An 18,511-nucleotide genomic window follows, 5' to 3' on the forward strand; every position below is an offset into this window, starting at 1 on the left:
TATTATAAGTAACAGTTGCCAAATAGTTATAAAAGCTTTATACTGGATGTTTAAAGTAAACACCCTATAAAAAAATTACATACATAATAACCATATAAAATAAATTAAGAAGTCACAGATAAAAACTAACTAATAGATAAATAATTTATTAAAAATCTCATTTAAAATTAATTTTAAACCCTTTTATGATCATTTATAAGACTGTAACTGAGATGTAACACATTTACAAATAATATAAAAATGTAATAAAAATGACAATACTAAGAAGTAAATAAAATATTTTCTTGAGTAATTCTCATTATTTATTTTAAAGAAATTATAATTTTAACATTAACAATAATAAATATATATTATATTAGATTGTTTGGCATATATATATGCCAAACAATCTTAATAAAAAAAAACACGCAAGAAATCGGTAGAAAAAAGTAAGTTTGTTAAGACTTCCAAAAAGCCATTAATTACAATTTCTTAATATACACTTAGTGATAAAGCCCACTATTATATTTTATATTGTGCTGATCAAACTGGTGGATATAAAACTAATTTAGGCAATCAAAAAATTAATTTAAACAATCAAATTAAATTACAGAAATACATTCTTCTTTTTTAACTAGCAGTCCGATCAGTATTAAGTATTAAAAGCATTATCATATTACTAATTAAATTAGTGTGGAAGCTTGGCACTTAATTCCACCTTAGGGAATCATTTAACTTGAAATACACAGGATCAATTTGTAAACAGTTAAATCCGATGAAATAACAGGATGACTACATAATGAAGACGAATACAAATTTCACATTGCTGAAGACAAAAGTAGTATATATTGCAAGATAAAAATACAAGCACTAAAGCAAATAAAATTGAATAAAAGAAAATAGATTCTTGTTATTCCTAAACAGGATTGTCATTTAAAGATTTTGATATCACCAGTTGGCGAGAGCGTATTTGAAATGACATTGATGAAAACAAACAGATAAAAAGGGAACTTTCTGAGAAGGAAATAAAACATTTTTTCTCTCTTTTGTATGAATTTTTTACGCTATTTTTATTGGATTTGATATGTATGAGTCTTTGAACATTACATTATAAAACATATTTACACAAGTATTATAAATTATATATAAATTACTTTTAGATCACATAACTTTAGAATTTGTGTTCTAAAATTAATTTATTATTCTATATTAACAACAGTGCATTATTGTTAAAAAAAGAAGTTATTCCAATAAAATTACTTTCATAAGGAACAAAAAATGTCAGTTTTTATTTTACCCACAAAAACATGAAGAACTACAAAAAAAATGACCATAAAAGGGTTAAAGATATATAATCCTCAATTTATCTGAATTATTTTTAATTACTGTTAAAATAAAAAGTAGGAGATAAATAAATAATATACATGCAAATTTTAATATTGTAATAAATATAGTAAAATTAAACTACTTCATATAAATTAAATAACAATAATAATAATAATAAACAAAAGGTGCTTTCATCATACGTGAGAAATTACATATTCTTAAGTGTTAACTGTGCAATTAAATACTGTTATAAAAATATTATGTTTAAAATGAAAAATCTCAAACTATTACTTTAATTATTTAATGTAAATGAGAAAATTAAAAAGATCATGAACTCACTTTAGTTTCGTTGATTCACAAAATATGTTTTATCTAAAATAATAACTATTCTAAAAAAAATTATACAGCAATTTATTTTGAGCTTTGAAAATGTAACTTCCAGTTACATCCAATCTTTACAATAAATAATGTCTCAAATCACTTTCATTGCCACTACCATCAAAGTAGTGATTACCCGATATGATACATAACTGATTTTACCCTATATTCTCTAAAATTCTAATAATCAGTCATTTTAACTGATAAAAAATGTCACATTAATAAAAAAATAATATCCTTAATAGCTTGTTCACAGGTAAATAAACTTGGTCAATAAACATAGTGAAGTATTTATATTTTAGGAAAAATATGATTTTTTTTTTTTTTTTTAACATAATATATAATGGAATGTGTCGCATAGGCTAAGGCAGTAAAGTCTAATTCTGTAATGGAAGAAATGCACAAAATTTTAAAAGATAGCCTGTAAAAGACTAAGAAAATACCCACACAGGAATGAAACTAATGTACTAACTTTCTGACAGTTTAACTAACACTGGCAATAATAACAAATTTAACAGGTTGACTCCCAGGAACTGATACTAATGCATATTCATTTGAACTAATACTAGTTTCCACTAGTAATGGCATAAGACCCTTGAGAGTTGTAACTGTCCCACACTTGATACAGTTATTTGAACTTTTGAGATTTATTCATACCTCATGTAGTATTGCTAGTTATTACACAATTTGTAAAACAGAACACAGCTCAGTTCCATTTGATTTCACACTGAACTGAAATAAGACTGAACATTACCCTACAGCCATTATTCACCCAACAGTTCATTATTGTATCAGTTCTTTTTGCACAAGTCACAAAAGAGGCACTTATAATGCAATACTTAATATTAGTAACAACTGAGGTAGTGTGTTTTGTTTTACATTTTATTTTTTAATTTATGGTTTACTGTGAAGTTTATTGTAAGTAGTGAAAAATTACCATAATATTATTACTAAACTGTTTTACAAAGGTGAAGATTCAAATTCAAGCCTTTCATTAATTTTTGAAGATGATCCAACTTATGTAGTAGCAAGAGTGAAGAATGCTCGACAGATGATATGAGTAGTGAAAATCAGTATTCTTTGTTCTGAAAATGATTTACGTGCTTCCCAGTCCAAAATACTATGGAGTAATATCAGTTACATCTTGAGAATACTCAAGATGTAAATAGACAGAATTCTCAAGATTTAAGTGAGGAAAGAAAGATAATAATGAGGGCAAAATGTGGGGTCCAGTAGATTAATAAATTGAGAACCATTCAATTAATAGCAATAATGATGTTGTGGGTATCAATCCTAATTTATTAGAAACAATGTTGAAAGCCACTCCTTATGATTTTTATAATTTATTTGTGGATGAAGACATAATTAATTTCTTAGTTGAAGAAACAAACCAGTATGTAACTCAGAATATTAACAAAGGTTTATATCAATTTAGTCTTAAAAACTGGGTACCAACTGATCCACCAGAAATGGGATGTTAAGGCATTGTGCTTTATATGAGAGTTGGTGAAAATGCGATCTATTAAACACTACCTGAAGATGAGTTATTTAGAACTAAAGTAGCTTCAGTAATGACAAAAGTAGTTTTGAAAAATTGGCAAAATGCCAGTCAAGCTGCAGCAGCTGGTGATATGACTGTATAAGATCCAAAATTTGGTTGACTTGTCGACTGATAATTTTCAAAAATGGTATTCCCTGAATTCACTGCATGCATTGATGAGCAATGGTGCCATTTCTTGGCTGACTCATTATGCGTCAATATATTAAAAATTAAAGGTTTTACGGAATAAAAGTTTTTAAATTATGTTGTAAGCACTTTTATACAGTATAATGTAAAATTTACTCAGGAAAACAAATGCATGGAAAGTCATACTAACTCTTGTGACAATAAAATTTATGGATCTAATGGCAATCAGTTACAGTAAAAGGGGCTACAAACCCTGTTAACAGTGTTGTAATTGATTGCAACAGTGTTAAGTCTTTTATAGACCGTTATGATCAAATGGGTTCTTATACCAATCACTCACATCATTCTTTAAAATGATATAGAAAAGTGGCTTTTGATTTAATTTTATCTACAGCTGTTGTAAATGCTTTGACATTGTTCAATAGGGCAACAGCAAGTAAAATGTGCATTTACAATTTTAGGTAAAGTGAATTTACAAACCACCAAAAAAACTTAATTTACAAATCACCAGTGACCAATTCCACTTGTTCTACTAGCGGTTCCAGATAATAATAGTAATCATATTTAGTGAAATTCAAGAGAGGAAGGGGTGGGTACTAGGTGCTATCAAAAAGAAAGGGGGGATGCAAAATGACTCAGAATAAATGTCCAAAACTAAGTACAAAATGCAGTGAATGCAATTTAAATTATTGTATGGAATGATTTTTCCAAGTCATCCGTAGTGCAAAATTGTTAAATAGTATAAGGAATTAATTTAGAGTCCATTTCCTTTTATCAAATACGTGAAGTATTTCCTTGTATAATGCTACTGTTTTTGTATAATGTAATGTAATTCAGCAATTTTTGTCATATAATTTTTTTTCTTTTTCTTTGTAGCTTATTCGTTTTGTATTTAAATTTGTAGCTCTTAATTTTATGACTATTCTATGAGAAGGTATCTGTTTTTTCCTTTTAATTTCAAAGAACAGTGCGCTAGGTTGAACTGAAAAAATATTTTTTCAATGTTATAGGCTAGTAAGAATTAACCTTGTATAGGCCGGCATTTATAGCCTACTTTTTAATCATATAAACTGTATAGGCTATTCAGTTTTAAATGACGGTTATTGTTTTAAATTTACATTATTAAGTAATTTATGTACCATAAAATTGGATAATTATGGATTTGATAAAATTAATTAACTGATCAATCAGATAACTACTTATTATTATAAGTAACTCTGAAGTGAAGAAGTTTGTTTATTTGTTAATTCTAAGAGTGAGAGACACATTTGTCCTTCAAGAGTCTAACAATTAAATTACATGACTAAATCTGTTGTTTGAACTCTTGAGGGATATATACGTTCCACTCTTTGAACTCAAAAAATGATCTTGGTTTTACCATATATTTATACCACATTACCTGGGTAACTTTAATCAGAGAAAAACAAAATTTATTGGAGATCCATTAGCAAATGTAGTGAAACAGTGTAGTAGTCAGCGTAACATAGTCTACAAGGGTCAAATAAGTCTCTTTTATGATCCTCATTGGAGTCACCTGTTAAAAGGGAACTAAAATTGTATTTGGGTAAAAAAAATCACATTATTTGGTAGGGAATTATATTAATGACAATGAAATAAGTAGATGTGAGTTAATATAGATTAAAATGTATAACAAACATATTAAAATAACTATAATAGAGCCAATAATTAGGTTAATATTTTATTTATTTATATTTTAATGAAATAGATCTATTCAAATAAATTATTGTAACATTAATACATGAAAATATGGTATAAAAATGAACATCTGTTTAGAGTAATGGCTGTGAAAGCGATGAGACAAGTTTATGCAGTAGAATGAAATTGTGATAATAAAAGAAAAAAATGACTAGAACTGACAAACGCCAAAAAATTTGAAAAAAAAAAAACTTAAGTATAAACATAAAAAAAACTTGTTAAAATGTAGGAAAAAATACATCAATATTTAAATTTATTTAAGCTAATTTAATAGTAACCCACACTGGAAAAAAATCACATTAGCAACTAATATTACCAACATTAACTTATGAATGTATCACATCAATAAAAATGTATTTATAAACTAATAATGCAACCACTCACATTTAACTACGTGATAACTCAATGCAATTTATTATTTTTTTTAAAAGTAAACAAATAATGAATCATTTTAAAAACGGTTTCCAGTTTCTTTTTTTTTACTTTCTATGAGCAATATATGTCAACTGTGCAAAAGATGACAAATGAAATGTACATATAAACTGACATTTAATATTGCTTATGATGAAAATCAAATACGTATGAAAATACAACAAATAAAAACAAAACAACTAGAACAGTTAATGTGCAGTAGAGCTGTTATAGAACAGCTCTACTGTTTTATATAAAATTATCACAAATATTTTATAACAGCTCTACCCATATTTCCTTTCTCTTAGCACAAATAAAGTGTAAAGTAAATTAACACAATCAGTCATTAGTAATCTATACATTTTTTCATTTTTTATGGAATTAAAAAAAGTAATTTAATAAGAAAACTAATTAGAAATAAAATGAGATTCACTGGACAATATAATCTTTATAACTACGCATTGATTTCAACTGTTTTTTTATTTGCTTTATGAGATCTGATGGCTGGACAAGAAGGGATATATCAAGGCCAACAGCATTAAGACGATCTTTCACTTCATTTTCTTTGAAAAATAAATTTAATGGTCGACCATTTATTTCTGTTAAAGTCCATGAAGTAAGAGTGAGCCCATCTATAGAAGGAGTTCTGGGTGGGAGGCCGTGTAGAGCAGCAAGACTTCCAGCGATTACATCTCGTATTTCTGCTGTACCTCCTTCTTGTATTAAACCCAATGACTGGCCTTCAGAATCACGCTTTAATGCAAATACTCGTCCATAGGGTACTCTTCTAATAACAAATGCCACCTGTCATATAACAATAACAAAAACATATATGCAATAGAACTACATGACAAAAGTGTAACTAAATAAAATTATTGTTAGGTCAATTTAAATACACAAAAATAAATTTTTTTTTTCAAAAAATAGCAACATTAAAATTTTTAATGCATGCTATCAAAGATAAATTTCTTTATTTCTTTATAAAAAATGTTGCTTTTAAATTAAGGCAAATGCTAAATCAAAGAAAAAAAAATTTAAATCCTTACTTCAGTCATTAGCACGCTTTTGATTATGATATTCTTTATTATAAGTAAGTGATTTTCTTAATTTACATATATCTTTCTGACCTGTGAAAAGTTTATAAAATTAATATGGAATAACAACAACTAAATTTTTATTACAACTAATCAGTTCCCAAAAAAAAGTTATTGTAAACAATTGGAAAACATACTAGGTACATCGTGTATTAAATGATTAATAAGAACTCATGAATAAAAAAAAAATTATACTAACATATAAACTTGGTGCACCACGTATTAACTTTTGAGCATCTGCACTATTAAGAACTCTGACTCCTGCTACACTGATTATTTGATCACCAATATGCAAAGCATTATAAAGCATTGGATGATCTTTCTGCTTCCAACCAGCAACCCTAGAATAACAAAGTTATTAGTGAACGTAAGGATAAATTAAAAAAGTAATACTTAACCTTTATGAAACATATATACACACACACACACAATATCGTTGTACAAATGTCATTCTCGCAACATACTAAAAATTTTGTTTACATGATTTTTTTACCTTCAATATGATTGACATACACCAAAAACATCAAAATTTGTCTAGCTCACTGAACAATATTATTTGTATTTAAAATAGTCAGATACTCAATTATCGTAAAACAGTGAAACAAATGTGGAAAACTGCTAGTTCATATGCATGTAACTCAAAGAGTTTTTCAGCAATGAACAATTTTTAGGTGAAAAGGCTTTAATGAAATAGAAGCTTGTTTTATACTGTTCCCTCAGGAGGTCTCATTTTCATGTATAGGAACTGACGACACTACCATCTAAGTTGCAACCTTCTTTCAAACAATGCTCAGGACAGACCATATTTACACACACACTATGTAAAGAACATTACATACTCCTCAACATTAACATATACAGATTTCCTTTACCTAACAATGTTATTATTGAGCTGATTCGTAAATGTGATAAATAAAATGAGTTCCTCTTACGTAAAATGAATAAACAAACTGTCATAATACAAAGAATTGAGGAATAAAGTAAATACAAGCTAATATATATGTTATCCCAAAGTTTAATATTTGTATGGGTTACCTCTAATAATTCTATAAACATTAAAGGGAAACAAATGTATTTACAGTGGATAAATAAGAGAAATGAAAATAATACGAGGGACATTCAATAATTAACGAGAGAAATTGATGTAGAGAAAAACTCAATGACAATGAAACTTTTTGAGGGTCTGTTGGCAATCTTGGGAACACATTATTCAGCTGTTCGATCATGATTAATCTAAATATAATCTCTTTTGTTGATTTCAGAATGTTGGCTCTGCTTGAAACGTATATGCCGAAGAGCAATGTTCAGTGATAAGGTTTTGCTATTAGAAGGTGTGAAACTGGCGGAACTTTACTCAAGAATGTTGAAGCAGAATGAATGGTGAAATGTGTTTAAATCGCAGTAACATATAAAGTGCATGGAAGAGTTTAATTCCGGCAGAACAAGTGTCACTGATCTCCACTGCTCTGGAAGATCAGTTGAAATTTTGACTATCACGCTGCAAAATCTCATAAATGATCTTATTTATGAAGACAGTAGTGGTGGGCTTAATGGTAAGTGGACTATGTGGCCATACAGGGCCCTGAATTTCACAGCATTCACCTTTTACAAAAAAATTCAATTTCATATACATTACAAAAAATTGAAACAAATTTTTTCTTTACAGTAAAAAATGAAGAGAGATCAAATCAAAGTGGGGCAGAAAAGTGAAAAAAATTTAAAAAACCTGGAAATAGTTGGGAGCCAAAGAAATTCATTGCATAAGTTTCTAACAGTAAATTCAGAGACAGAGTTGCCATCAACATCTACTTTAGTTTAATTGTTTGCATTCAAAACTTTTTCTGAATCAAACAGGCCTATAAATAAAGAGAAAAAAGAACAAGTTGAACATCAAGAGGTTGAAAATGATACTGATGAGAGAGTGTGAAGTCGCAGAAGATAGATGGTTCAGATAAACTCTTGAATATAGACATCAAAGTAATAAATGATATAGCTTTATGGCCAACAATTTTTTCCGATGCTATTATTGACCAAATTCTTAAACACAAACCAACAAATATCAGGAATATAGAAAATTTGAAATCGGCGTATAAATACAGAGATGAAGTTTAGTACAGAGAGTTTTCTAATGATCATTTTTACAGAAAGAAATCAAATGGAATTATGAAAAAGAGAACTTGGCTGATATTTTCAGAAACAAGTGAGTGTGTTTACTGCTACCCTTGAAAATCTTTTCAAAATCAAGGTCTAAAAATGAACTGGTTTGCAAAATTGGAGCTCAATTACTTTTATTTTATTGGACCATGAAGTTTCAAAAAACCATATGTCAGCCACGTGTACTCTGACAAAGATCAACCAAATTCAATAGAATTGCTATTAAACTTGTTATAGGAAAGGGAAAAAGAAGAATGTTACTGGAAAGAAGTATTGAAAAGAACTATGTCAACAATAAAATTATTGAGTCGCTTAGGATTAGGTTTTAGGGGGTCATAATAAAGGTAGAGATTCCAATATAAAAGGAAATTATTTAACCTGCTTGAAATAGCTAAGCAAATACGATGAGTTCTTGAAATTACATCTACAAAAATATGCCAACCAAGGATAAGGAAATGTGAACTATTTATCTCAAAATATTTGTGACGAATTTGTAGATCTTATTGGCAATCAGGTAAGAGCTGAAATAATGGAAGAAATCAAATCTGCGACTTATTATAGTACGACTGTTGATTCTACTCCTGATTTTTCTCATGTTGACCAACTTACTTTTGTGATAAGATATGTTTCATCCTCTGGTAACATAAAGGAAAGACTTGTGGAATTTATTCCCATAGATAAACACAATTCTTCATACTTGGAACAAGAAGTTTTGGAAACTAACAAAATTAGGTGTGGATATTAAAAACGATTGAGAACAATCTTTTGGTAGTGCTTCAAATATATCAGGAAAGTATTCAGGTCTGCAAACACGAATTACCAAATTGCAGCTCTCTATTTGCTATGGTTGATTTTTTGTGGCCTCTTGAAAAACGGGCACTTATAGTTTGTGGACACATGTAAAAATTGTTATCTTTGACTAACAATTTTGACAGCAATAATAAAGCTACAGATTCAAATTTTGGTATTGCTGGTTAACTTTTTTTTATGCTATATCTGAATATGTTAATCACAAGTTCCTTTTGGAACCTGGTTTTGAGATATAACAACTGAAATTCAGCCAAAAATTTGTTGCAACATTTTGGAAGTCAAATTTTGAGCTTACATATTTCCTAATTTAATATTTTAATTGGAATGAGACTTTGTAATTTGAAAAAGGGAATAATTATCCTGCAGTTTCAAAGCAATTGGAATCAATGTCAGGAGAAATCCGTCACCAAATTTGGTCAAAATGTTTTACCATGATTTTTGGCTCATCTTCAAAGGCTTATATCTCAGCTATGCCTTCTCAGATTTTGTTAGTTTTATAATAGGTAGAAAGGGCAGCTTTTAAACTTAATCCGTGCATTTTGTTTTTTGACCAGTATATTATAGTAGGTAAGAAAGCTTTTCAAAGATAATTAATCTTTTGCATGTAACAGATTTTCAATCTGTGAACATTTCTAGTTAATTAAAACAACTGAAGGTAGAAAAACATTCAAGCTTCAGAATATTATTAGATTTTTTAAAGAATATTCTGAAATTTATAATATCTTGAAAAAAATTTGCAATGTTCTAAAAATGTTGCATTATTGTAGAACTTTCTAGGCTGATCTGAAAAATCCATTTTATAAAATGCTCTAGAAATTTCTAGAATGTTCCGGAAAACTACATTCTAAAAATTTCTGTAATATTCAATTTCCTCTAGAACATTCTAGAATGTTCTTTATTTTGAAGAAAAGTTATATAAGCATCAAAATTTTGTGAATTAGCATAGTTGTTAGTAAATAACTTCTATAATCAGTTATGACATTTATTGCTACCTCGAACTGTGTTTTAATTGCTTCAAAATGAATGAAATTCTTGGCCCCTGCCATTTTCGCAAGCCTGGTGGCTCTGAGTGCCACAAGTCTTTAATGTTTTTGATTATGGAAAAGCTTTTTTGTTGCCTGTGAAAGAACTAACAGCAATGGACACAGAACTTTTACAGCAGCGCTCTGAAATCCTTTAATGAAGATGCTGACATGTTCCTATCATAAAGCTGTTTAGCTGATAAAAGTTTAAATTCCTACAGAAGGACTGCTGTAATCCATTTGGAAAACAGTTGCACAAAGCCAGAAAAGAAATGTGGCCTATTGATATTGATTCTGCTGACTGATTTAAAGCTTTAACAAATTATGATTCTAAGCCAGGTCAAAAGTTATGCCCACGATGTAGGCAAGAATTGGCTCAAAGAGAGAGTCAGTCAAAGGATGATCAACCAGAATCAGAATCTAGTGATGTGGAAATTCTAGACGCTTCTGGAAGAATGGATGCCTCACTGTTTCCACTTGGAATTTCTCCTTTGAAGATTAAATATGTTAGCAAACAGGATTCAAAAGGCTACGTGAAGCAGAAAGTAAGAAGAGCACAAGATGCTATGCTACTACAGCAGCAGCTGCTGCTGGTTTGAGTGTTACTGATAATGCAAACATTAAAGAGTAAGCATTGTCAAGGATGTAAACAAATGGATATCCTGATTAAAGAGTTCAAAGCCAAACTTTTGATCTTAGCTCACCCAAAACAAGTTCAGATTTTGACTTTGGCATCCAGTAGTTGGAGTATTGAGAAAACAGCTCATGAATTCCAGGTTTCAATGTGAATGGTGAAGCAGGCCAGGAAGCTCAAATCTGATGTTGGTATTTTGGAAACACCACAAAAAATAGGAGGAAAACTGAAGGATGATATTAAACAATGGGTCCTCAAATCATTTGAAGATGATGAATTTTCCCGAATCTGTCCAGGAAAGAAAGATTCTGTTTCAGTTAGGATCAATGGTGATAAATGGTGGTACATGCAGAAATGTCTACTTCTGTGCAATTTACAAGAGTTGTTCATAGCTTACTGCACAATTATGGCTGTGAAACTGGCTTCTCAAAATTTTGTGAACTTAGGCCAAAGTGGTGCAATACAGTTGGTAGTGCTGGCACACATTCAGTTTGTGTTAGTAACATTCGTCGAAATGTTAAGCTCATGATAGCTGCAATATCCATCAAGCATGACTACAAGGTACTGATTGAGAAAACTGTCTGCAGCTTAAAATCTGAATGCTCCAACATTGTAAACAGTGTCATGGAAAACTGGATTGGAGTCTTATTTATTAGACGAGCTTAAAGATTATGACTTGGAGAAACTAATACAATATAAGCAGTGGATTCGTAGAGACAGAGACACATCGAAGATGCAACAAGCGACTATGGACAATTTTATTGAAGAGCTTTCCTTAAAGGTTTTTTGCCTGACTAGCCACTATTTTGTTTCAAAACATTAAAGTTCATATTTAAAACAACTCAAGAAAAACTGAAATGATAATCATACCACTATACTGATGGATTTTGCTGAGAACTATTCGTTTGTTGTGCAAGAAGCTGTACAGGGATTCCACTGGGAAAACAGCCAAGCTACACTGCATCCATTCATGGTTTATTACAATAAAAACAAACTTCAGAATTTTAGCATATGCATGGTCAGTGATTGTCTGCGCCATGATATTATTGCTGTTCATATATTTTTGACTGAACTGATCAAATATTTGAAGACAGTGACTGAAATAAAGCATATACAAATATAGCAGCTGAAATTCAGGTAAAAAGTTGTTGCGACATTTTGTAAGTTAAAATTTGAGCTTATATAATTCCTTTTTTTTTTTGAGCTTACCTACTACTTTAATCGGAATGAGACTTTGTAACCTGAAAAGGGTATAATTGTGTTAAGATTCTAAAGTTTCAAAGCAACTGGAGGCTTACGTTAGGAGATCTTAATCATCAGATTTGGTCAAAACTTTTTTAGCTCGACTTTTGACCTGCCTTTGAAACCTAATATCTCAGGTATACCTTCTTAGATTTTGTTAGTTTTATAATAGTTAAAAGAACAACTTATAAACTACAAAATCCATGCAGTTTTTTTTTTTTGATCCGTTGTTTATAAATGGCAGAAAAAACAGGTGAAAGATATTGCATCTTTCACGTAGGGAGCAAGTTTTCTGTAATGTTTATGGATTAAATGAATACTCTGTAGAAGAAAGTAAATTTTATTAAGTAATATCTGTTTTGTTGCATGTTAATACAAAGTTGTTAACTGCATTAGCTGACGTGCTGAATTATCGAAAATGTGTTCGAAATGGGTTCCAAGACAGTTGACTCAAACCCAAAAAGACACATGGATTTGCATCTGTTCTGAGCTCAAAGAGTGGTTTGAAGTGGAAGGTCTTAAAGTCTTTAGTGGAAACATGGATTCGCCCACCAAAAAAATATTCAAAACATGTATGACGGCCGGTAAAGTGATGTTGACAGTCTTCTGAAACTTGCAAGGCTCAATTTTTAGAACAATGTATTATGAATAGCGAGTACTATTCAAATATGTTCGAACAGAAAGTGAGACCCACGATAAGGTGAAAACATCAGGGTGCTCTCTCAAAAGGTGTGATTCTCTTTCATGACAATGCATGCTCTCACATCGCTCAGACAACGGGAAAAAATGCTCAAGAAGTTGGACTGGGAGGTGCTGCCATCCTCCTACAGCCCATACCTCTGTTCGACCCACTCAAAGAATTTTTACGCAGTAAGAAGTTTGATGACAACGAAACAGTCAAAAAAGTGGTACATGAATGGTTCAAACAGCAAGGTAAAGACTTCTACACTGCAGGAATCAGAAAGCTCACAAAATGGCAAGACAAGTGTCTAAATGTTGCTGGATACTATGTTGAAAATTAGTGTAAGTTTCATTGTTGTTGAATAAATTGTTTTTTCTCTAAATCAACTTGTCTTTTTAATTATGGAATGTCCCTCGTAATTTAACTGTATTTCTTTTTAATAATAACTTACCAAACAGCTCCAAAAGCATCCACAAGGGCTATAGAATTAAGGCAGTCCTTACGTCTTAGTTGTAAACGCACTCCACCAGGATGTGTCATTTCTCTTCTTAACTGTAATACTTGTTGTTCCCTCAGAGTCAATCTTGTACTAACAGTATCACAGTCTGCTAATGAAGAATTCTATAAAAAAGAAAATTACTAAATCACATCTTAATCTCAGAAAAGCTTTTCTTAAGGTAGAAAATATAATAATTTTGTAAAGGTAAACTGAGAAACAAAATTATTTAACATTAAAAAATAATTTATTTTTCCCTAAGAAAAAATTAATTATTGTGATTGTAGGAAACTCTGAGACTTTTTCACTACCGTTCAGTCTATTACAACCAATTTCACATATAGACATTTGCGATATATATGGATGTACATGTTATTAAATTTATATCAGCAATAACTCAAGAAATTAATGAACTAATTTGAAAGAATTTTGATGTACATAGAAAATATACATCAGATGTACTAGAATGAATATACATCATTACTTCATTACTACTTCATTACAGTATTCTTCAACAAGAAAAATTTTATAAATGTTTCCTGTCAAAATTAAAAGTCCCTTACATTAAAATCCAATCTTTTACAAACCAAAATTTTAAGTGGAATACATTAGAAAAAAAAAATATTGAGAAATTAATAAGCCGAAAAAAGATATTTACAGTCATTTTTCATTGTTTAAAAAAAAATTGTTATGGTTAAATCATAATTAGATAAGGTGATAACTTAAAATTCAATAACAATTTTGTTATTACAAATTGTTGTTATTCCAGCAACAAAAAATATAAAATGGCTATAAATGGTTAAAAATATAAAAATCTGGTTGCTGTACATGTATTACCAGCAATTAATCTTGTTACAAACTTTTTCCATTTTTTTCAGTATTGGTAAAGTGTCAATCAAAACCTGGAACCTTTAGTGTTCATGGAACCTATAACTGTTGTATTGATCAATTGTGAAGTGCATAGAGAGATTTACTTTTTTAGAAGAGGAAAACACTAAGACCTATTGATGTTTATGGTAATGTTATATGAATGACAATATTGTGAGATTAAACTAGAAATACAGAGAAGGTAGTAAAACTGTGACTGATAACTGTGATTCAACTGTGACTGATAAATTCTGTAGAGAAATTTCACCAACAGAATTCATGGAAAATAGGAGTACAATAATGTCATAAGTTAAATGAAAAATGTTGAAATGGTTTTACAGATCAATCCAAAAGAAACAGCTGGATGCTCATGAAGATATTGTTGAATGCACAATACCACTCTACAAAGGCTCTACTTTAGCAATTCAAATGAGAGATCTTTTACCATTTCTCCTATAGCATAAACTTAGTGCTAACCAACTATTATCTATTCACAAAGATGATGTTGGTTATCCAGTACTTTAGGAGCTCATGAATAGATATTAACTTTAAAACTTACAATACTTTTAATAAAATCATTTTTGATTGCATAATGGAATTTTATAAACTTGGATTATAAACCTTGTAATAAAGTTGCATAGAATTTAATGAGAAAGGATTTTAACTTATAAAAAAAAATCAAACCTGTCTAAAAGGATGTGGAGGGGGTTGCAAACGTCTAATTCTGTCTGCTGCGACAGGAATATTGCCAGTATTCATTGATGAATCAGAACTACGCCTTCTTGCTGGTCTTAAACCACCAGATCTACTCCTACCTGAACTAACAACAGGTGCAGGAGGAGGAGTATTATGATCCTGAAAATAAAAAAAGCACTTGTTAATGCAAGTATCCCTCGTGTTGAAAAGTTTTATTGTATTTCCTATAAATAGCTCTAAAATTTACATAAAAATACAGAGAAATTATTTACTGGACAAAGAAAATACATGCCAGTGCCAAGTACAGATGAAACATAACTCTTAAAAATAATTGTTTATGTTTACTCTCTGAGAACTGTCTGCTGTGTACATGTTCTATTGCAGCAGATTATTTTTTTTAAATATATACAGTTCAGTGTAACACAACTACAGGTCTAATATGATGACATAGTATTTCTTTAATCATACAACTTAAAATTTTACTTTGGAAAGAAATATTTGAAAATAAACCATTGATATATGTAATAAAAGGACATTTGAATTATTATAAATTTGCTGAAAACTTGTTTTGTTGATCCGCCAAGTATTTTCCACTCTTTTCTTTTTCATCTTTTATGACCGCATAGCATCACTTTAGTCAGCCCATTATCGAAGTCTTTTTGAAGGGACTGTTTAAGCCTTCAGTCCTCCCAGTACTTTTTCATACTTTCCAATTTCTGTGCTCCTTCTGATGTTGAAAACATCTGTGTTGTGTTTCTTTCTTGTGAATGTGAAATGAGTATCTTTGTCCTTGATTTTTTTGTTTAATTCTATCTTGTCTGTGGTGCCTTCTAGGGTAAGGCCAATTTCCTCCACATCCTCTCTTAATCTCTAATCCATCTGCATCCTATCTTTGTGTTTTTTGAGTCTAGATTGCACTGTACCAGCTGTTTCACAAGTCTTGAATCTTGCATCCTCATGATGTGTCCAAAGAATTCTAGTCTCCTCTTACACATGGTATCAGTGATGGGTTCTAACACTTTGTTGAGCATGATCCTCCACTGCCCATCTTTCTTGTACTTTTTGTTAATGAAGCTTCTTCCAATTTTCTGGAGTGTGTTCGTCTTCGACTGTTTGTTCAGGTGGGGAAGAGTGTTTCTGCTACAATGTGGCTTCCGGTTTTTTGTTTGTTACTATTTCTCTGGGATATTAAAATTGGGTTACTATTTTGACTTTATTACATTTATATTTACTTCTTTTAATTGTGTTGGTTTTTGGGGCATAATTTCTGTTTATTTGAATTATATTTTGGGGCTAGTTTTATTTGCAATATTTTGAAGTTCTAATATCTCGATTCAGCTTCATCGATGTCATTTGCTAGCAGTGCCAAGTTATCGATGAAACCAAGGCAGTTTGTTTTAATTTTTCAGCCTATTTTTACTTTTGGGGGGCATCTTTTGAGTCAGTCGCTCATTACCATTTCTAGAGTGCAGTTGAATAATAGCGATGAGAGCCTATCACCTTGGCACAGTCCTGTTTTGATCCCAAATGGTTCCAAGAGCTTGCCTTTGAATTTTACTTTTGACTTAGTGTTTGTGAGGGTCAGTTTTATCATGTTTATTAATTTGGTATGTATTCTGAGGTGTGTTAGAATTTTTAGTAGCGAGTCTGTATGGATGCAGTCATAAGCTTTTTTGAAATCTATAAATCTTATCACCATGTCTCTGTTTCTTTTTCTGTCATAATCCATCATTAGCTTGAGACTAATAATCTGGTCTGGACAGCTATCCTCCAGGGTCTGAAACCACCCTGATATTATTCCATTTCTTTCTCAAGTTATGAACCGATCCTGTTGAGAATGATTTTAGAAAGAATTTTGTATGTTATGTCTAGGAGTGACATTCCTCTGTAGTTGTTAGGGGCTGTTTTGTCTGCTTTTTTGTGTAGCGGGTGGATGAGAGCTGTTGTCCAGTGTTCTGGTAGTTCCAGATGATGACAAACTGTTGATGAAGGACAATTTTTGCTAGTCTACCTGCACGTTTTCAGATCTCTACAAAGGTCTGATCTTCTCCCATCATTTTGTAATTCATCTCACCCTGTGCTTGGCACACTTCTTTTATTGTGGTACGGTTGAAGTTTTCCGGTGACGTTGGTGAAAATTTAGGAATTCTGCAATCCAGGAGAAGGTGATGATGCTGGCAAGGGGAGAGAAGCAGACCACTACACCTGCTTCTGCTCTCGGCCCTCTGAGCCAAAGCAGCCAGCCCCCAACAAGGGGCCAAAAAGCAATAAGCAGGAACCACCCTCAGGACCTGCAAAATCAGTGAGAGCAACTGTCTGGGGAATGGACAATGGCTCCCAGGAGAAGAACCGTGACAGTTCATGACTCTCCTTCACAGAGTTAATGCTTGATATCGTGGCAGCCATTCCTAGGCTCATGCAGGTGGGTATTATTAAGGAAATCCTATACATAGTAGTGGAGACTTTCAGAAAGATAGTGGCCTGCAATGCATAAACAGGTCCTAAGTGTGTTAGGTTGGAATGCTGATGGGCTCTGAGGTAAGATGTTGGAACTCCTTCGTCTTGCCGAAGAACTCATCTGTATGGCCGAAACTCAGCTGACACCTGCACAGAAGGTGGCACTTCGGAACTATACAACATATAGAACTGACAGGAGGGTACTGCAAGGGCAACCTATTGCAGGGGACACTGTGATTTTTGTTCATCTACATGTAACTCGCACAGGAGTTCCAGACCCAATGTCTGGAACAAACGTGCATTCAACTGGAGTTTCTAGGGACACAATTCAGCTGATTGCAGCTTACAATCTGCCCAATCAGCCTGTACTGCTTGATGATCTAAACCTCCTGTTGAATTTACAACCAATAATAATTGTAGGTGAATTGAACGCAAAGCATGCATTGTGGAACAGCTGTAGAGCCAACAGAAATGGCCGTGCGCTCTGTGAGTATTCACTTAGGGTGGGGGTAAGGGTACTTGGCCCGGAAACGCCCATATTCGTACACAGATTGGGGAATTCTTGGCCTGACGTCCTCGATATTGCGATACTGAAGGCAGTGGATATCCTGCTGTCTATCACGACAATTGAGGATCTCAGTTCCAACCACTCCCCTAGTTCTGATTGAATTGGAAGATGACAGAGGGCTACCTGATACCCGCTGCCCAGGTGCAAGGAGGCGGTCAACTGGAGAATTCAACGAAACTCTTCAGCAAACCTACCACCAGATACCCCTAGATCTGCTACGCTTGGCCGAGGAAATTGATAATGAGACCAAATCAGTTTTCACGGTTATCAATAGTACTATGAAAAGCTCGAT

General features: G+C 31.6%; 1 protein-coding gene across 1 annotated transcript in view; it reads right to left on the reverse strand.

The window, feature by feature from the left end:
• Positions 1-409: 409 nt before the first annotated feature.
• The window catches only part of LOC142325213 (uncharacterized), a 34,849-nt gene continuing 16,747 nt past the window's right edge, over positions 410-18,511 (reverse strand). The window contains exons 7-10 of the mRNA XM_075366666.1: positions 15,183-15,353; positions 13,587-13,756; positions 6,791-6,932; positions 410-6,301 (exon numbers count right to left, since the gene is read on the reverse strand). Coding sequence (XP_075222781.1) covers positions 5,927-6,301; positions 6,791-6,932; positions 13,587-13,756; positions 15,183-15,353 — 858 coding nt within the window. The 3' untranslated portion in view covers positions 410-5,926. The remainder of the gene's footprint in view (positions 6,302-6,790; positions 6,933-13,586; positions 13,757-15,182; positions 15,354-18,511) is intronic.

Source organism: Lycorma delicatula, chromosome 5 (assembly GCF_047948215.1).
Source record: "Lycorma delicatula isolate Av1 chromosome 5, ASM4794821v1, whole genome shotgun sequence".
In the NCBI taxonomy this organism is placed as follows: domain Eukaryota; kingdom Metazoa; phylum Arthropoda; class Insecta; order Hemiptera; family Fulgoridae; genus Lycorma; species Lycorma delicatula.